The 22,259-nt window shown below is 39.1% G+C and overlaps 1 protein-coding gene across 1 annotated transcript in view; it reads right to left on the minus strand.

Annotated features, from left to right (window-relative positions):
- LOC110330758 (transmembrane protease serine 11F) overlaps nt 1-22,259 on the minus strand; it is an 81,557-nt gene that overhangs the window by 25,334 nt on the left and 33,964 nt on the right. The window contains exons 3-4 of the mRNA XM_021211056.1: nt 8,393-8,547; nt 932-1,050 (exon numbers count right to left, since the gene is read on the minus strand). Coding sequence (XP_021066715.1) covers nt 932-1,050; nt 8,393-8,547 — 274 coding nt within the window. The remainder of the gene's footprint in view (nt 1-931; nt 1,051-8,392; nt 8,548-22,259) is intronic.

Here is a 22,259-nt window from a genome sequence, read left to right on the forward strand (position 1 = left end):
TCTTTCTTTCTTGCTTTCTTTCTTGCTTGCTTTCTTGCTTTCTTGCTTTCTTGCTTTCTTGCTTTCTTGCTTGCTTGCTTGCTTGCTTTCTTGCTTGCTTGCTTGCTTGCTTGCTTGCTTGCTTGCTTGCTTTCTTGCTTTCTTGCTTTCTTGCTTTCTTCCCCTCTTTTGACTTTTAAAGCCATTAAAGAAAAATTCTATTGCTTTAAACCCCCTAGTTTTGTGGTAATTTTTATGGCAGTCCTAAAAATCGAATGTAACTAGAACCAACACTCACTGTTTACTTATATAATAAATAGTACAGCAGATGCTACTGACAGAGTGAACAGTAGTTGCGCAACAGAAGAGGCCACACACACCTCAGGTAATGTGTTCAAACTTGAATTAAGGTGGAGCTGACCTGACAGACGAGCATGGGAGGGACCACTGTCCATAGTAGTGCTAAGAACACTGCCTTCTATATTAGGGAGGAAATGAATTTAACTCCTAAATTCAAACAGACATGTGAGTCAGTTGCACATACCATGAAGTTTAAATGCAAAGGGCAAAAGCAGGGTTTTAACGGTCAGTGATACAGAACTGAAAGTCACTTCTCATGCAGCATAAAAGGTACTGATGAGAAAACACTGCTATCCACACATTTTAAAGTTGAGATCACCTGACCATATGAATATCACATAATAATAATTAAAAGCAAGGAATAAATGGAAAAAGATCATTTTCTAGGCCTATTATCAATATAGGTTTATTAATAAATGGGCAAAATCATTAATGAAAAATAAATACATGCAGCACAATTCTGTTGTAAAAGTTAATAAACAGGGAATTAAATCTTCAATGAGATATAGACTGCCAGCATAGCAAATTTGAACAGTCAAATCGCTACATGGTTGTGAGACGGTTGAAAATCAGCATTTCCTATTGAGCTTACCATTCTCTCGATCTGATGACTTCTTTCTATAAACTCTCTTGATGACCTGATTCCATAATTTTCTCTGTATTTGATGCTTGTGACTTGAAAAGAGGCAAGGTAATAAAATGACTTGTCATCTGAAAAGCAAGAATGAAAGATCAAGGTTACTAGGTTCTCCAATCTCGGCTAAGTCTGCTTCTACCTAGAACAAAAGTTACTGTACAACTAAACAAGAAGTCCATTTTGTAATTCCATTATTGCAGTCAGCCAAAAAGAAAATTCATTTCCCAAAGAGCACTGACTGACACTCCTCTTGTAAACGCATATCATAACTTTCTTACAGTTAGACTTGCAACACATAATGAAAAATCAATATCAAACGAAACCACAAAAGTCATATGTTTTACTCCCCCTGAGACTACTAACATAAGTTTATCACACACTTGGTTTGCATGACGTAATTGCCCAAGTTTTTAAAAATATATCTTCTACATAAATCCTACTACGCCAGTGATCAAGTTTATGTACATGTCATTGAGAGCAAAATCTACAACCTTCATATGAGTATTGCTTCCTCTTTTACCATTTTCCTCACATATATTTCCTATGTATAAATCAACCCTGTCTAGAGCTGTTTTTAAGACAAATTTGGCAATATCACTTGCCCACTTGAAGCTTTTCCATTTTCCCATTTCTATCGGAAGTAGGCCCAACCTTTTTATTTTGACATACCACATCCTTTCTTTCATGGAACCTGCCTACCTGCTTGTGTTCTCTCTCTCTCTCTCTCTCTCTCTCTCTCTCTCTCTCTCTCTCTCTCTCCTCTATTTCATCCTGACCGAACTTTCCTCTCCCTCTTCCTGTCTCAAGCCACTCCCCTTCACTCCTCTTCTTTTCCCTTCAGAAAAGGACAGGCCTCCCATAGATATCAACCAAACATGGAACATCAAAGTGCAGTAAGACTAGACACCTCCTTTGTATAAGGATGGACATCTGGAAAGAGGAAAGAAAGAGAAAAGGGGTCCCAAAAGCTGGTAAAGTGTCATGGACAGCCTTTATTTTCTTTTCTATGTATTTAGGAATTTGTGTTCAAATGATAACAGAACAAAACTGTTTCTGTTTTTCTATATTTCGTATCTCCCCCAAGATTTTGCTTCTACCATTACTTACTCTGTAAGTCTCTTCGTAAGTTTTATGCTACTTTCATCCTATCTGTGACATTTCGTCTTTTCAAGATGCTATTTGGAGTATCCACGCTGAACTAACAACCTATACTCTACTTTGAAGAGTTCCTGGTTAACTATCCTAAGGATTTATGGGTTTCATATTTGCTTGCTTGCTTGTTTGTTTGTTTGTTAGACACAATATCTCTACTTAGCCCTGGCTAACTTGGAGCTCACTATGAAGACAAGGCTGCCCCCAAACTCAAAGAGATCTATCTTCCTGCCTCTCCCTCAGCCTCCCAAATTCTGGGATTAAAGTTGTGTACCACCATTCCTGGTTAGCATTTTGTTTCTTAAAATTGTAGTTTAGCTAATCAAACTTAAACACTGAAAAAAAATGCACCAACAGTGACTTTTATCTAAGTAATCTATGCTCCGTTCTAATTAAATATCTAGTTTACTTTTAAGATTATGGCTTCATCCTTATTCATAGATTAGTAGATGAATGAATCAGTGCTTAGCATATGTTGAACAGACAAGTTCTAATCATTCACCTTTACATGCGGTGTCTTAATGGATCCGAGCAATATCTCTATCTTCACACGGTTCCATAACTGAGTTCTTTTATAACAGGTTCTATTATTTACTTAAATGACCGCTTTTTTTTCAGTGATGTCTATATCTATCTACATTTCAATACATTTTACATATTATAATCTCAAAAATAGAAAGAAGTAACTTTAAAAATCAAAAATAATGAAAACTTTAGTTATGAATTATTATTATTTTATAATCTTGCTGATGCAAATATTCCATATCATATGAATGGAGTCTGGACTCAGCAAAACAAAGAGTCACAACAAGTTTTCTCTGACTCTAAAACCCTTACATGTTTTAAACTGTGTACTTTAGTTAAATCTTGTACAAAGAAAAATCGTTGAGTTTTTTTTGGAATTATAGTTATATTATACCCTTCTTCTTTTTTCTTCTTTCAAACCTCAAATGTATACCCCCTTGCTCTCTTTCAAGTTCATGGCTACACACAAACACACACACACACACACACACACACTCACATGCACATGCACACACATATACACTCACATGCACACGCACACACACATACATGCACACACAGAGACCATACACACATGCACACATATTCATAAATGCATAAATATAACCTGCTTAGTCCATATAATGTTACCAGTATGCATGTTTTCAGGGCTGACACTGTTACTGGGTAACCAGTTGGTGTGCTCCTCCTTGGGAGACTATTTTTTTTCCACACTATTTATTCCTAAATTGCCAGTGATTCTGTGTTTAGTGTTACCAGTAGGGTACAACTATCCCTTGGAATGTTGTAGAGGTAAGGATGATTGTAATAGAGACTTAAATCTTTATTTAAAAAACTTTGTAAGACATTCTATATTGTATAATAATATTAATGTATATACTATATGTACTATATATACATGTATACATATATGTACATACACACACACACACACACACACACACACACACACATAGATATATGTTATACTACACTGGTCCTGAGCTTGTCTGTATCTATTCTGATAATTTCAACAGTGATGAATTTGGACATTAAAAGGACTTCTTAGAGCTTTGTTAATAGAAATTAATGTCCAAAATCACCCAAGCTAGTGAGCCTAAGATTAAAACCATGGCACATCTGTCTCTATATTTCATCAGAAAACACAACTACATCCATGGAAGTAGAGTTGGTCCTGAACAGCGAGTAAACAAGTGGGCTATCCCAAAGCAGATGAACTCATTATAGCTTCAAGAAACTAAGTTTTAAAATAGTCTCAAAAATTAGGTTATGGAAGCCGGGTGTGGTGGAACACGCCTTTAATCCCAGCACTTGGGAAGCAGAGGCAAGAGTATTTCTGAGTTTGAGGCCAGCCTGGTCTACAGAGTGAGTTCCAGGACAGTCAAGGCTACACAGTGAAACCCTGTCTTGAAAAAAAAAAAAAAAAAGGTTATGAATTTCATGAAAATGCAGTTTTACAAATGACACCCTTTACCTTTTTATGTAACATTAAGACTTAAGAGTTTCCTCCCACCTTGGGCCACCTTGTTAGCTTTTTGGGGTCTGTGGTTGGCAGCATGATTATCCTGTACTTTATGACTAATATCTACTTACAAGAGGGTGAATAGAGGGAGAAGACTGGGTGGGGGAGGGGTGTGTGGAGGAGACAGGAGGCATGGGGGCAGGACAAAGAGAGAGTATGTACTGGGAGATACAACTGGATTGGGGTGCATCTCTGGGATGAGCTAGAAACCCCCAGGAATCTATGAGGGTGGCCTTAAGACTCCTAGCATTGAGGGATACAGAACCTAAACCAGCCACCAACCACCCCACCCCACCCCACTCCCACCAGGCCTCCCCACTCCCTAGGGTCTCAAGTATCTCCAGAGTTAGGTAGGTGCATCTTTTCCTGTTGAGGCCAGACCAGGCAGTATTCTGCTGTGTACATGGGGGGGTGGGGTGGGCTCAGACCAGCTCCTGTATGCTGCCTGGTTGGTGGCCCAGTGTCTGAAAGATCTCAGGGGTCCATGGTTAGTTGAGACTGCTGGTTTTCCTATAGGGTCACCATCCTCCTCAGCTTCTTCCAGCCTTTCCCTAATTCAACCACAGGAGTCCCCGACTTCAGTCCATTGGTTGGGTGTAAGTATCTGCATCTGTCTCAGCTACTTGTTGGGCCTCTTGGAGGGCAGCCATGCTAGGTTCCTGTCTGTAAGCACATCATAGCATCAGCCTCCTCCTGAGCTGGATCCCAATTTGGGCCTATCACTGGATCTCCTTTTCCTCAGGCTCTTCTCCATTTTTGTTCTTGCAGCTCTTCCAGACAGGAACAATTCTGGGACAGAGTTGTGACTGTGGGATGGCAACCCCATCCCTCCACTTGATGCCCTGTCTTTCTATTGGAGGCAGATTCTACAACTTCCCTCTCTCCATTGTTGGGCATTTTATCTAAGGTCCCTTCCTTTGAGTCCTGAGATTCTCTCACCTCTTAGGTCTATGGTACTTTCTAGAGGATCCCCCAACTTCCCACCCCACAAAGTTGCATATTTCCATTCATTCTGCTGGTTCTCATGACTTCTTTTCTGTTCCTCTTCCCTCCCCCCACCCCACACATGATCATGTTCCCCTCCATGTCCACTCTCCCACCCTGGTCCCTCCCTCTGTCTGCCTCCTGTGATTGCTCTCTCCTCCTTCCCAAGTGGGATTAAAGCATCTTTACTTGGATTATCTCATTTTCGTATTGAATTATCTGTCTTCCTTCCTTCCTTCCTTCCTTCCTTCCTTCCTTCCTTCCTTCCTTCCTTCCTTCCTCCCTACCTTCCCCCATCCCTCCGTTTCTCCCTCCTTCCCCCCTTCCTTCCTAACTCTGGAGACACTTGAGGCCCTAGGGAGTGGGGAGGCCTGGTGGGATGGGGTGGGGTGGAGTGGTTGGTGAGTGGGGACATTTCCTTGGAGACAGGGGGGAGGAAGAATATGATGAGGGAAGACTGAGAAGGGGGTAATGACCAGACTGTAAAAAAATAAAAGTGATAGATAAAAAAGAAAGAAAGATATAAAAATAATTTAAAAGAAAGAAAATGAGATAAAAAATTTTAAACAGACACTTTAATTATAGGAAACACAAATGTCCTATCAATTTATGGATTGGTCCTCAACAGTTCTCAACATCATTACTGATCATGTAAATGCAATTGAAATTAAAATGGCAATGTAGATGCTACCTGAACCAAATTAACTATTATAAAAAGGCATGGAAATGCTAACGTTGATGATGATTTGTGGCAATCATAATTTACATGCAGAAGAAATAAAGATAAACAGCCAACTTAAAAGAAGACTCTACCTAGCCCAGGGTTTATATAGATAGAGAATTTTACATCTTCATGTTGTCTAGGCAAACCCTTATACAGTTCACATGTATACTAAAATATATGTATAAAATACATAGCGACTGATAGTCTTTTAGCATCTATAAATTTTATTAAAATACAAATACAGTAAAAGCAAGGAAATTGTGGTAAATATAAGACAATATAAGTTTACTTTTATACAGTTCTGGAAGTCTCATGTCAGTTGGTAGGTTTAAAGTCTTCATGTAGTGGAGTTTGGTCCTTCTGGGAAAATCTGTGCCTAGTCATTTCCTAGAGTGACCTCATCCCTTGGTTCCTGTCACCTGACACATTCTCCCATTCTTTTTCAGTGCCTTCCCTCCTTCAACCTTTCCCCCCTATCTCTTAGAGGGATCCTTGCAATTAGGGGACATACAGAAAATTCATGCTAATATCCTCATCTCAACATTATTTATGATGGTCAGCATGTCTCTTCTGCTGTGTAACATTCACAAATTCTGAAGATTTGGGTGTGGACCTCTTTGGATGAATATCTTTCCCAACCATTATGATAGTTCATTTAGAAAACTTGTAAATATTATTTTTATTGTTCCTTCCCTGTTTCTTCCTTGAATATCTACAGCATTAAGGGTGTATAGGTTCTTTTGTATTTACTTGCTATGTTAAGATATAGTCTCATCGTACAGCACACGCTGACTAAGAACTTGGTGTGTGTCCCAGGTTGGCCTTGCGAGTCTTCTGCCTAAGCCTTCCAAATTCTGAAACTACAGGCACAGGAAAGTACTTTAAACATAATCATACTTTATTAACTTTTAGCCCACAATGCCGACCAGAAAGATAAAATTATGGAAAGTGATCTTATTTGGGTTTGTCAAATAAGTATTATTAATGAGCCAACGACAATAGCAGGGAATTTTGGATATTTTTCATTTTTTCTTTTCTTTTATTTTTAAACAATTTTTTTATTAGACATTTTCTTCATTTACATTTCAAATGCTNTCCCGAAAGTCCTCTATTCCCTCCCCTACCCTGCTCCCCAACCTACCCACTCCTGCTTCCTGGCCCTGGCATTCCCTTGTATTGGGGCATATAATCTTTGCAAGACCAAGGGCCTCTCCTCCCAATGATGGCTGACTAGGCCACCTTCTGTTACATATGCAGCTAGAGACAAGAGCTCAGGGGGTACTGGTTAGTTCATCTTGTTGTTCCCATGTTGTTTTCTTTATACATTGTTCAGTTGTGGTGTTATTATTATGACTGGTGGGAGTCCTTAAACCTTTTAAACAAAATTACATTTATTTATGCTTACAAAGATGCAAAGACAAAAGACAGTGGACATAGCTGTGACACTAACCATTTTTGCATACAGATAGAAATTAGTTCTGAGGTTTATGTTCTTGCCAGTCATGAAATAATTTGACTTTCCTTCAGATAAAATGCTGGCTTTGAATTTTTTTTTTTTTGTCTTTTTTTTTTTTTGTCATCAGCATCTTTCCCTCTTTTTTTTTTTTATTAGATATTGTCTTTATTTACATGTCAAATGCTATCCCGAAAGTTCCCTATACCCTTCCCCACCCTACCCAGCCACTCTCACTTCTTGGCCCTGGCATTCCCCTGTACTGGGGCATATAAAGTTTGCAAGACCTAGCAGCCTCTCTTCCCACTTTTTAAAAGTGTTTTGGGGTAACTTTTTTTTTATTACAAGCTTTTACCCTTCTCTTCCTTCTCATTCCTTCCTTCCCCTCTCTTTTCCATTGTTCTAATCCACCTCTCTCCTGTACCCCACCCCCCCACTCTGTCTCTCTCTGTCTCTGTCTCTCTGTCTCTGTCTCTCTGTCTCTGTCTCTTTAGTTCTTTGTGGCACTGGGGATTTGAATCTGCATCCTCACACCTGCTAGGCAATTGCTCTTGTACTGAGCAAGGAACACTCTCAGCATCGTTCCTAAGCTTTGAGGCAGGCTGTCTGCTTGAACAGGCTGATCTGATCTTACTTTGTAACTCAGAAGGTCCTTGAATTTGTCACTTTCCTGCTTTGGTCTTCTGAATAGCTGGGAGCTAGCTAGTGCTGGCTCCACTGAGTTAGCTCTCAGAAGCTTCTTAGAAGTGATTTATTAATATATTGATTGTGAGAAGGGCAAGCAAGTTCATAATTTGAATATATATATATATATATATATATATATATATATATATATATATAAAATCTTCTTTGTGTTTCATTTACATTTGCCTACCAGTGTAGTGGCAATTTAAAATTTTATTATGTAGAAATGTGTAATACAAGCTTTGTGTTCTGAGCACACTATACTTTTACGTCACTAAAATATTATATTTACCATTTAATGTCATCAAAATGTCAAATTTCGAAGCACAGAGCGCACTTGTACGATAGAAACGTGACCTGGATGCTTACCTTCAACAACGAAGTGAGTGACGATGCCGATTGTGATTCCTATGATTGCGACAATTGCCAGTGTGAACAGAGCTAGTCGTATAGGGTCCCAAAATTGTTGTTGTCTTCTTTGATATTCGAGTCGTGGGTATGCAGTTTCTGAAAATTCAACTGGTCTGTGATAACAGAACGAAACATAACAATTCAAAAATTCGCTCGTGTGTGTTTCCAATGTTCGTTCCTTTGTGAAATAATTTGTGTTGCTAAGAACACGGGGTTACCTGGCTCTCAACAAAAGCACTGTGTAGTGTGCATCCCTCCCCACCCGCAAACCACGAGCACAGCCGGCCTTTTAGTAAAGTTCTAGCCATGTGATCATTTCTTGGCACTGATTTTTGTGTGGCATACTAGCAACTTAAAAGTTTGCTAGTGAAATATAAAGGCTAAATTTAAAAACCGATACCTCATAAATAATAGTTTCCACCATTTAAATAAGGGGGATTTTAAGCACAAGTTTGCATAGTTACATAAGTTTTAATCAGTTAAACAACAAAAGACTTTAATAAGACTTAAAAAACAATCTTAAGACATTCTTAATGATTTGATTTTTAAAGCAACCATACAGGCTCAGTGGTCAACAGCATTTGCTGCTCTTCCAGGAGGCCTAGATTTGATTTCCAGCACCCACCATGGTAACTCACAACTAACTCTAACTCCAGTTCCAGGGTACCAAATGCCCTTTACTGGACTCTGCAGGTTCTGTATGCATGTGGTGCACAGATATGCATGTAAGCAAAAACACATGCATAAATAAAATAACATAAAATAAAATAAAGTAAAATAAAATATATATATGGAGAGAGAGAGTGTGTGAAAAAGAGAAACTAAAAGAGTGAGTTGTGAGAAACCACTTTCTACTAATAATTAGTGTCAGAATTAAAAATATAGATAAAATTGGACTTTTGCACTAAGGAACATACGTACTATGAAGTATATGCAGACAGGAAGCCTTTCCCAATACTACAGTACTAAAGGAGGAAACAGTAGAATAGGTTGACTTATGAATATTTATTATATATTAATATATATATATTAATATATATATTTAAAGAGAGGTGGAAATTTCCCTGCAGGAGCTGGGCAGCCAGAATTTTAATCAGGTCTTGAATAAAGGATAAATCACACAGGTATGAGTAGGAATGGGGATTAGGCAAGTCATGGTATGTCAAGAGAGAGGTCACATTGAAGATCCAAGAGCAAGATGCCATATGCCAGGATTGAGGTTGCAGCGTGGGATGGAAAGAAAAACATAAATCCATCTCTAATCCTTAAGCCTCACTGAGTGATTGACAGGGTGTGAGACAAAGAAATGATTGGCGGGTCACTTGTGTGGCTTTCCAGGCAAATTCTTGACCTTCTAGGAAAGAGGCGGACAATTAAAGGAAAAGAACGTGCTTCCAATTAGGTATCAATGAAGCTACTACACGGCTGATGCTGAGACATCTGGAAACAACACACACCTTTATTTTTCTTGTGTCACCAATACCTATTTATATGGTTGCAATGGAAGCAACAGTTACAGTTGAAGCTGCACCTCCCAGAAGAAAAAGTCCCACGTTCCCATGAGCACAGCTTTCCTTCTCAGCCACACTAAACTTATTTCCAAAGTCCATGACAGTAAGTATTCTTGTTTTTTTATTTTGTGTATTACCTAGGGTTGTCATTCATTTGTATTCTTAGTCTGCCTCTCTCCATGCTATCTTGATTTCATTCCTATAGCCTGACCCTTCAAAAATCATGAATTAGAATCAAGTTTTATCAAAACCAGTGTGATGGTAGGTAAACATTGCATCATAAGATGCACCATGATGAAAAGGAGTCTTCCTCCTCCTCCTCCTCCTTCTTCTTCTACCACAGCAATATTTAATTTTGAAAACAAAGTTCATCAATCTTTGACTACTTACTTTCACTAAGATTCAAGTGATAATTTCTGTCCCATGAGACTTGAAGTTTTACCTCAGATGTCTGTGCTGTAAAGTACAACCTGCAGTAACAGCAGGCAGATACAATTCAATCAGATAGGAAGTAATGTTCATCATCTTATGGTTTTGATATGGATTACTTCCTCAAGTGCTCCATGTACTGAACACTCGATCCCCAGATGGTGTTGTTGAGAGATAAATGAACCATGAGAATGCTAAGTTATCAATGGAATAAAGTTTTAATGAATAATTCATTAGGGAATGGGGCTGGTCAGAGGAAGTAAGTCACTGGGGATGGGGGAATGTATTTACTTGAAAAGTCCGTCGTGTCCCTGGCCATTTTCTGTCTGGTTCTTGGAGCCCATGAAGTAAAGATATATCTAGATAGATAGATAGATAGATAGATAGATAGATAGATAGATAGATAGATAGATAGATAGATGTATGTTTTGCCATGCCATTCAGCCAATTCAGCCATAATTCCCATGATCACCACATTCTAAGAACAAGAGATAAAGTCTACTATGGATAGACACCTCCAAAACCATGAGGCAATGGAAACCGTTCCTCCTATGAGTTGTTTATTCCACATGCTTTAGCACAGAAAAAAACCTAGAATATTCCAAGTAAAACATTCATAAAAATCCAGCAAAGTACTCAGAAGCTCATAAATTACTGTGCTGGGTACGATGCTATAAAGTATTTAAAGTGGTCATAATAGAAAAAAATGTATTCAAAACATTCATAAGTATGCAATATACTTTGTTAATTTGTCTACCGTATTTTATTTTTAATATATTGTTTGCTGTCTTGTTATAAGTTCTCATTGCATTATCCAGACTATCCTAGAACTGACTATATAGCCCAAACTAGCCTCAAACTTGTGAAAACTGTCCTGTTTTAGGCTCCCAAGTTCTATTACAGACATGAGCTACCATTCCTGTCAAGTGGATAAGATATATGTATTGGTTTGTAGTCTTTGTAGGTAGTCGATGACAAGACTGTTTGGTCTCATGGCTCTTACGTTTTTTCAGGTATTTCTATGTTCTCCGTATGAATCCTCTGTCAGATGTGCAGCAAGCAAATGTTTTATTTCATGTGTTATGTCATTTTATGTATACAGTTAGTTCAAATTTTGATAAAGATCATTTTATTTTGATGTTATTTAAATATCTAGGGCCCTTAAATATTCCCATTAGTTCTCCAGACTTGACCATGAAATTCACACATATGAGTTCAATGCAAATAGAAATGCCTTTTGATTTGATAGTACTGTGTGTTACCTTTGCTTTAAGGAAAAGAATCAAGTATGTTTGTTCTCTAGCTTTCTTAGGGGACATACTGCCTGGTTTTCTTTTATTTCCTTTATGTTAAAGTTAAATGGAGACAAAAACTATGAAGTATATAAATTGATAGAGAAGGAAACATTCCACTATTTGAACCTTATACTGGGCGTTAAATAGAAAAAAGTATCTTTCTGATTGGCCTTTTTATTATTTACTTCTTAAAATATTTTATCCATATATTGGTATAATGATTTTCAGAGTTGATCATTCAAGATATTTTTATTTTAAACTTTTGTTATTTCCTGGTTTTGGATTTGACAAATAAAGAACACATTCTCATTCTAGTTTAGCTGACTCTATTGCTCAGTCTCTCTACAAATCTAAAATAAAATCTTGATTGCGATGAAGGTAATAAGTATAGAACACTTAAAACTAAAAATTAAAAAACAGCTTCCTAGTTTATAAACTTAGAGGGATTTTTATTCTGGTTTTATCTGTTCACACTTTAATTTGGCAAGTAAGAAGGCAGCTTTATGACTCTTAAGATGTGATGTAAGACATCTACTATGTTCTAAAGTCCTTATCATTATTGATTCTACATAATAAAACACAGATGTAACCCCTTGGAAATATACATAGAAATATACCATGAATAGCTCTTATAGTAAAGTTCATAGAGAAACAGTGTTTAGAAGAGCAGACAAATTAGTACTAGAAACCCAGGCTTCAAGTCTTCATTTGAACATGGATTGGTTCTGTCCTCTCTATACTTCAGAGGGATTCCCTGAGAATCCCTTATCTACATAATTGTGGTAGTTTTATATCTCTCAACTCTCCAAGTTGTTGTGAGGATTAAAGTACTTAATAATTTCAAAATTGATTTTCCTTTCATTTTATTGTTTGAACATTTCATACATGGGCACAATGAGTTTTAACCAAACCCGTCCCCCATTTTTTTCTTCCATTTACTCTCTCATTTTCCCACCACTATTCTCTTCTTCCCAAGTTCATCTGTTCTGCATTTTAATCCAAAGGAGTCTACTTAGTGTTGTCTGTCTTTGTATGAATTTGGGTTCATGTACTAGAGCCTTTCAGGGGCCACATTCCTAAAGAAAATTTACTTTCCGCTCCTAGCAGTCACCAGTCATCAATAACTCCTCAAATAGGGCTGGACTTCCTAACCACCCCCACCATGCCAAGATGTCACATATCTCTTGTACATACTGCCACACTTGCTGTGTTCATATGTACAACTGTGCTGTCACATCTAGAAAATATTGTTTTGTTATAGTAATCTACAGCTCTTGGTCTCAAGATCCTTCTACCCCCTCTTCTATCCCTGGTTCTAGAAAGCAGAGATTGAGATATAGGTGTTCTGTTTAGGAATGATCAGAGTAGTCTCTTGTTTTTTTGTGCTTTTAGAACTTGGAGTTATCTGTATTCATCACCAAAAAGAAGTTTCTCTGATGAGAGATGAGAGATATACCTGTCTATACATATATTGATCAGTCACTAGAAGGCAGTTTAGTCTATGTCCATTTAGCCAGAAAATAGGAGTATAATCTCCCTGAGAGCCTATGACTTGTTTGGCCATAGATTTTTGTCCTTTATAACTGTGCCAGGCATGTATTCAATATTGTGGATCATGCCTTAAATGAAACCACAAAGTGGATGGTTACTCTCATCCATTTGTGCAACTGTTGCTCCAGAAGGCATATCTTGCCAGGCCAAACACTAACATAACTCACAGCTGGGTAAGATCAGGTTTTACTTTTCTCCTTACAGCATAATGGAAACCAGCCAGTAAAGATGTAGCTTCCAGGTCAGTACCAGATTTATTTCTCTGAGTTCTATGACTCAAGTATGTGATATCTTCACCAATGGGATCTTACCATCAAGTTCTAGAAAGTAACCAAGAGCAATGACAATAGTCTGTAGTATTTGAGGACACCTAGTACCCTACTGATCAACAATTGCAAAAGAAATAACTAATTTCTGACACTGGCTTTTATCTGATAGCTTATTGTGTCTAAGAGAAACATTGGCCTACTTTTATAGGGTATCTTTAAACTCTATTCAGTGCATGTTGTTTTTATGTCTACAGGAACGGGTTCTCATATTACTTTTTCAAAGGATGTTTGTGTTAGCTCTCCTTCCCTATTCTTCCTTTACCCTATCCGCCAACCCCAACCTCACTTAGTTCTTCTTGCTCATTATTTTCCTATCCCTCTTTATACTACCTGACTTCTACCTCTCATTCCTTGAAAGTTATTTTAAAACAATTATATGAACAAGACATGACAGTGACCAGAAACTTCCTTCAGAAAAAGAACATTATGTCACACCATGTTATCTAGCCCTGATGTAAGCCATGACATAAATATGACTGCCTTTTCTATAAATGAATAACAGTAAACAAAAGAAAGAAAGTATATATCCTAGATAAGAATCACTATCATTGTGGATGAAGACTAGTTCCCAAGGCTGAGCTTGCCCACATAAAAGAAGAAAAAAAAATCAAATAAATAACTTTTTTCCAGGAAAATGTTTGAAGAACTCTTCCGAGGGCTCAGAATGTCATGAAGACAGCCAGCAACGCAGAGACATAGCATTCTAAAGCAACTTTCTGGTTTGCCATCTGGTCATACCATCAGCTCAGAGCCAAGACCAATTCACTGCTGCAAGGCAAAGAAAACAGAACGTCTTTAGTGGCTCCTTTCTTCATGCCTACAGGAGACTCTCAGAGTTCTCATAAGCTTTTAGCCCAGTTTAGGAAGTTGCCTGAGGGCTACCCAATACACTTCTCCAGAAAATACACCATGTTCTGTCTGTCAGTTCTATGGAACCCAAAGTACTACACAGAGTGGCACAAGGTTGCAAACGCAGTCACTAATAGAAAATAAAAAATCCCTAGAGACAAGTAGTAGCTGTATCCCTCCAACTGTGAGTCTCCACACTCCTTCCTTCACACACGCACAAGGTAGAAAGCGAAAACTCAACTTGGCCCAGGAGTAAAGCCTTGGTGCTGATTTCCAACTATGCAGTCATCTTGAGTTCAAAGAATGAATAGTTAAGGACAGTAAGATGTCCTCAAGATCAAGGAAACTGATATGTCCACTTTACAGAGAACACCTGAGCCAGCCACTAATCGCCTGCCCTAACCCTACAACTCTACCAACATTGGCCCCATTATATACAGTGTATGACTCCAAGAACTTGTCCACTGGGCAGTGCACACCTCCAGCAAAGTCACATCAGTACCTCCACAGCAATCCCACTATGGATCTCATCAAGACACTTTAAACACACTAAATTTGATTAAATCTTTTTTTTTTAATTGTGCTATATTCTTGTACTCACCAGAACCAAGACAAAGGACCTTGCCTAGTAAATACTGATATCACATTAAAGAAAATGTCTTGACATTGAAAGTCCTCCACAAATTTGAAATAAGTGGCGAACTGTGCAGATATTAATAAATGCTTTCAGAGAAACACAGCAGTATTCTAGTAATAAGCTCCAATGTTAAACAAATTTATCAAGTGCTGAAAAGAGATCTCAAAACAATAATTTGAAGGAAATACAGCAAGGAACAAGAGCCTACCGATGAACAATTCAGTATAATAACAGTAAAATAATGATCTGGATGAGTTCAATAAATGTATGTATATTTTGATATACAATATATTATACAAATACATTACATATAAAAAATCAAATTAAAAACAAACCATGAAAACAGAAAATTCCATAGATGAGATAAAATACAATTGGCAATGCCAACAAAACATTCGACAGACTAGATGAAGTTAAAGAGTTTCTAGATTGGCTCTAGGTCTTCGGCAATAAATAATGAGACAAGGAAGCAGAGCAGGGCCTGGTTGTTCTCTGCAACATATAAAACGATGTAGTTGTAGTAATGCTGGTATTTTCACAGTGAGATTAAAAAAAAAAAAAAAAAAAAAAAAAAAAAAAAAAAAAAAAAAAAACTTGTGTTAAGCTTAGGCATTTGAAAGACAAGAAACAGGAACTAGAAGATTACTAGGCATATCCTCAGCTTGGTCAGAAAGCAAGTGAGGGGACACTCTTAGTTGTGGCCTTCGGTGACATGAAGAACTGATGGAATGATGGGGATCTTAGGGAATGTCAAATACACGTTTGTCATCAAAGTAAGCTTCCATCAGCTGGAAATACCCGGTTTAGAAGACAATGAAGCATAAGAAAACTGAAGGCTATGAAAAGAAGCTGTATAGCACCTTGCTTTGATATTAGAGTATGGGATAGCTTTGCATGTGCAGGTGATTGTTATCCTACTATACTTTAGTTACACTGGAGAAGAAGAACATAAGATATTTCAAGAATTTGGTCATATTAATTTCATAATTTTTCAGAAAATTATTTGTAAATCTTTAGAACCACTTAGATTCAGTATTGGATCCTTGATAGGTGACTTCCAGATCATCGTGAACATATCAGAGCATTCAGAAACAAGTCCCCCAATGCTGAAAAGCCAGAAAGGACAGCTACACCTCTTTCAGAAGCTCTATTTGAAAATATATTTAGTAACTTAAGTTACTTTGTATAAATATAAAGAACATATGGGTAGATTCCCCCATATTCTTCAAAATCTGTCAAGATCTTCAAAATATGTTATTTTCTGGATTGGTATTTGAGCTAATTAGAATTATCACATCTTTTGACCTCAAAAAGACTCAGATGTCCTCTCAAAAAGATTGAAGAGAGAACACACTTACTGGTCCATATAGGATCTAACAAAAAACTCAGTACCAGGCATATAAAACTCCCTTTTGAGCAGTTGGTCAGGGGAGTATAAGAGACTCCCAAAGCAATGTAACTGATTTCTGTTACCCTTGTTTGTCTCCCAAAAGTTGAAAGTAAGTCCTTCTACTTGAAGATCTCATGTACCTTGGATGTAGGATGCATAGGAATCCACCTGGAACTGACCCAAAACTTTTTCCTGGGGAACTAGCTTCCAGAGAACCAGAAGGTGCTACACAAGCTGCCAAGGGAGGAAAGCAGTTGATAATCTTACCCAACTGTGATTCCCATGAACTGCAACAATGAACAAGATAACCCTAAAGATGAAATAGTTGTACTTATATATTGGTAATAACTAACAGCTGCCTTATTGCACAACAGGAGGGAAAACATGCCTGGTCTTATCTAACTATCTAATTACCCATGGGTTCTGAGGTCATGGATCTTAGGCGAACACCTACTACTGGCACTTTGTAGACTAAAGTAATGCTGAATTTTATTCTAGATACTTACCCTTATACCCAAAGATAAATGTAGCTCTTACCCCGCATCAAGAAGCTTGCTTATACAGAAGATAGAAATCACTATAAAAAGCCTCAGCTGGTCACATTGCAGTTAACAACTCACTTTACATTGCCAAACCCCAGCTAATCCATCTAGGTTCAAGAAACATGGAGAAGAAGGAGTAAAGACTGTAAAATCCGTGAACCGGGAAGTATGCTGCAATATTGTATCTCCTAGGCATAACGGGGAATTCACACCCATGAAATATCTGTTAGTATGACTGCCTAAACAAAATCTAAACAATATCAACATGAATTGACATGCCAATGTGGATGGGGAAAATCTCACAGGGATCAAACCCTACAGGAAGAAACACAGGCAATTAGTGATGGTAAGAGAGGGAGAATTATTCTGGGGATGAACCACCTAACTATTCAATAACAAGGGCTCAGTGCTAAAAATATATACTCAAATCATACTATATGGACTCAGGTTGCTGTGAGTACATGTGTGTGTGTGCGTGTATGACAATAATAATTAGGAATATAAGTCAGTACATTTGAGGAGGAGTTGGACAGGAGACATGAAAAACAGGGGAGTAGAGGAAGGGTAATGTGGGGGGGGGGCAGGAAGGAGAGAGGCAGAGGAAGTGCTGAGTGAATGTATGAGTGAATCTGTGTGTTGACCTGAACACAGCCAAGTCACCCACTCCAATGCCTCAGACCCATGCAAATGGCAAAGCCTTCCCTGGGTGAGGAAAAGAGGTGTATCCTAGCCTTCCTCTGGTGCAAGTCTGAATGGATTCAAATGAATGTTGACAGTGAGTGCAAAGGAATCAACTGCAGCTCCCTTCTCTGAGATGGCTGGAGCCTGAGATTGTGCCCCTGCCTCCTTGTTCAGCTGTATACAATAGACTTTCTCTTCCAATTCACGTGTATGAAATAAATGGACTGAGCTTCCAGGTTGCTATTATTCATGGAGACTATCCATCATGGCCCAGACAGATCCCAGCTTTTCTATATTTATGTTTCTGTGTTGGGCTGGCTGGTTTTGTGTGTCAACTTGACACAAGCTGGAGATATCACAGAGAAAGGAGCTTCAGTTGAGGAAATGCCTCCATGAGATCCAGCTGTAAGGCCTTTTCTCAATTAGTGATCAAGGAGGGGGAGGGCCCATGGTGGCTTGTTCCATCCCTGGGCTGGTAATCCTGGGTTCTATAAGAGAGCAAGCTGAGCAAGTCAGGGGAAGCAAGGCAGTAAATAACATCCTTCCGTGGTATCTGCATCAGCTCCTGCTTCCTGACCTGCTTGAGTTCCAGTCCTGACTTCCTTTGGTGATGAACAGCAATGTGGGAATGTAAGCTGAATAAGCCCTTTTCTCCCCAACTTGCTTCTTGGTCATGATATTTTGTTCAGGAATAAAAACCCTGACTAAGACATGTACCCTGTCCTTTCTTCATTGCCCTGTGGATCCAGTCAGGTGTTCAGGGCCAAGCTATGTAGGATGCAGCAGGAAAAATAATGTAACTATATTTTACTTTTTTAAAAAGTCAAAATGTCTTTCTGCTTGAGGTGGGCTCTACAAGTTCCCTCTCCCCATTGTAGAGCATTTCATCTAAGGTCCCTCCCTCCCTTTGAGTCCTGAGAGTCTCTCAACTCCCAAGTCTCTGGTACATTTTGGAGGGTCCCCCCACCTCCTATCTCCCAAGATTGCCTCTTTCTAGTCTTTCTTTGGTCCCTTAGGGCTTCAGTCCTTCCCCAACCCTCCCCCCCCCGCCGTGCCCAATAATTGATCATGTTCCCCTCTTCCCCTCCCTGTTCCCTTTCCTACCCAGGACCCTCCCTCCCTCCTTCTGTGATTGCTTTCAAGTGAGGGAAGGAGTTGCCATCCCAAACTCAAAAACTATGCCCCATAATTGTTCCTGCATGAAAGAACTGCAGGGACAAAAATGGAGAAGAGCCTGAGAGAAAGGAGGTCCAGTGACAGACCCAAAGTGGGGTCCAGCTCAAGGGGAAGTCCCAAGGCCTGACACTACTTCTAAGGCTACGGAGTACTCACAAAAAGGGGCCTACCATGACTGCCCTCTGAAAACCCAACAAGCAGCTGAAAGAGTCAGATGCAGATATTTATACCCAATAGATGGACAGAAGCTGGTGGAGAGCCCTGTGGTTGAATTAGGGAAAAACTGGAAGAAGCTGCAGAGGAGGGCAACCCTGTAGCAGGACCAACAGTCTCAATTATACTAGACTCCTGAGATCTCTTATTAAATACTGAGACCACCAACCAGGCAGCATACACCAGCTGATGTAAGGCCCCCAACACATATACAGCAGAGGACTGCTGGGTCTGGGTTCAGTCAAAGAAGATGCACCTAACCCTCAAGAGACTGGAGGCCCCAGGGATTGGGGAGGTCTGGTGGATTGGAAGGCTGGGGACATCCTCTTGGAGATGGGGGGGGGGAGGTATAGGATGTAGAACAGTCAGAGGGTGGACTGGGAGGGGGATAAAATCTGGAGTATAAGAAAATGATTAAATAACTTTTTTTAAAAGTGAAAATGTAAAACTATATATTGAGAAGAGAACAAGTCAAATGATTAAATTATCTGACTCATTAAGTGCATACACATTAAACATCTGCTGTGTTCCAGACCTATTTTATTTTGCAGACACAAGAGATGTAGCATTAAGACATTCAGCAAGTCTTTCCTCATGGCTTTCAGTAGGAAAGAAAGACATAGTGGACAATATGAAAGTTTATACTGCACTGTAAAATACTAGGGAAGAGAGCAGAAGTAGCTGAGTAAGAAAGGTGACTGCATTACATTGAACAGGAAGAACATTTTAAATGAACGAAGTGAAGAATAAAGCTTTGTAGCTATCTAAGGTTCATCCTTAGTCTGTAAGCAGCAAGCCATATGTATCAGTAAAAAAGGAAAGCCATTGTGATGTTTTGATCTCAGGGATGTAATAATCCTATAAAAGGATCACCTTCTCGAGAATCCAATGGACCAGGGCAGCATGGGATGAGAGTTAGCACACTGTCAAGATAACCAGAGCAGCAACAGAGATGGTGTTGCCGTGAACTTGAACATCACCAGCAAGAACAATGTGTGATTGGACTCATTACATCTTTTAAAGGTATCATTGATGGAACTTCCAGAAAAGGAAAAAGAGTTAAAGCAGAACTACAATCCTTGATAAGTTATCCAATCCCAAGTAGTCAGCTATAAACACATGTGAAGCTCAGCAGCACTAAATGCACACACACACACACAACATATACATATGTGATTAACCACTTGGGAGGAAGTAGGGAACAGGAGAGATGGCAGAGGAGACAGAAGGGGGAGATAGGATGGAAATGACATAGCTACAGTACAAAAGTAACGTATGAATTTCTTCTAAAAACTTAAATTATAAAAGACCCCAAGCATACATGTAGCAGATGTGCAGCTCATACTCCATGGTTGCCATGTCTGGCCTCAATGGGAGAGGATGCACCTAATCTGGCAGAGACTTGATGCACCAGAGTGGAGGATACTCAGGGGGAGCCCACCCTCTCAGAGGAAAAGAGGAGGGGAAATGGAAGGAGGGACTCTGTGTGGAGTGGGGGGGGGACCAAGAGAGGATATAAACAAACAAACAAATAGTTTTAGCCTAAACAGCATAGTATGTGGTAACCAGTGTGGCCTTAGTAAAATCTAATTCTCAAAATAATGTTTATATAGAAAGTTCATCTATCATATAGACGTTAAAGAGTTGTTTTCAGATGGAGAGGGAAAATTGACTTCTACCTGTATGAAATCTCACCACCAGGTAGACCTCTGAGACACAGCTGAGACTTCACTATTGAATTTCAAATTGACACACTAACTCTTTAGCAAGATCCTATAGTCTGTGTGCACTGGAAAACGTGGAAGCTAATGCTGGACCTGAGCCACATTTGTCAGCCTTTCCCCAGAATGCACACAGGAAACATCTTGTTGTTCCACCTACAGGGTTGCAGCCCCCTTCAGCTCCTTGGGTACTTTCTCTAGCTCCTCCATTGGGGGCCCTGTGTTCCATCACATGACTGTGAGCATCCACTTCTGTGTTTGCCAGGCACTGGCATAGCCTCACAAGAGGCCGCTATATCAGGGTCCCTTCAGCAGAATCTTGCTGGCATGTGCAATAGTGTCTGGGTTTTTGATGTTATTTTTATGTTTGTGTGGTTGTGTTCTTTTGGATTTGTTGGAAGATTACTTTCTTGACTTTTGTAGGGTGTAGTTTCCCTCCTTGTGTTGGTGTTTTCTATTATCCTTTGTAGGGCTGAATTTGTGGGAAGATATTGTGCTAATTTGATTTTGTAATGAAATATCTTGGTTTCTCCATCTATGGTAATTGAGAATTTTGCTGGGTATAGTAGTCTGGGCTGGCATTTATGTTCTCTTAGGGTCAATATGACATCTGCCCAGGATCTTCTAGTTTTCATAGTCTGTGGTGAGAAGTCTGCTGTAATTCTGACAGGTCTGCCTTTATATGCTACTTGACCTTTTTCCCTACTGCTTTTAATACTCTTTCTTTGTTTAGTGCATTTGGTGTTTTGATTTTTATGGACATGGTACTACTGGAGGATCCAGCTGGGCATATACCAGAAGATGCTCCAACATATAACAAGGACACATGCTCCACTATGTTCATAGCAGCCTTATTTACAATAGTCAGAAGCTGGAAAGAACCCAGATGTCCCTCAACAGAGGAATGGATACAGAAACTGTGGTACATTTACACAATGGAGTGCTACTCAGCTATTAAAAATAATGAACTCATGAAATTCTTAGGCAAATGGATAGAACTAGAAAATATCATCCTGAATGAGGTAACCCAATCACAAAAGATCACACATGGTACATACTCAATGATAAGTGTATATTAGCTTAGAAGCTCAGAATACCCAAGATAAAATTCACAGACCAAATGAAGCTCAAGAAAAAGGAAGATCAAAGTATTGATACTTTGGTCCTTCTTAGAAGGGGGAACAAAATACCCATGGAGGAGATACAGAGACAAAGAGTGGTGCAGAGACTGAAGGAAAGGCCATCCAGAGACTGCCCCACCTAGGTATCAATTCCACATACAGTCACCAAATACACACTATTGTGGATGTCAAGAAGTGGATGCTTACAGGAGCCTGATATAGCTGTCTCCTGAGAGGTTCTGCCAGTGCCTGACAAATACAGAGGTGGATGCTATAAGCCAACCATTGGACTGAGCACAAGGTTCCCAATGGAGGAGCTAGAGAAAGGACTGAAGGAGCTGAAGGAGCTTGCAGTCCTATAGGAGAGACAATATCAACCA

This window comes from Mus pahari, chromosome 13 (assembly GCF_900095145.1).
Source record: "Mus pahari chromosome 13, PAHARI_EIJ_v1.1, whole genome shotgun sequence".
Classification (NCBI taxonomy): Eukaryota; Metazoa; Chordata; class Mammalia; order Rodentia; family Muridae; genus Mus; species Mus pahari.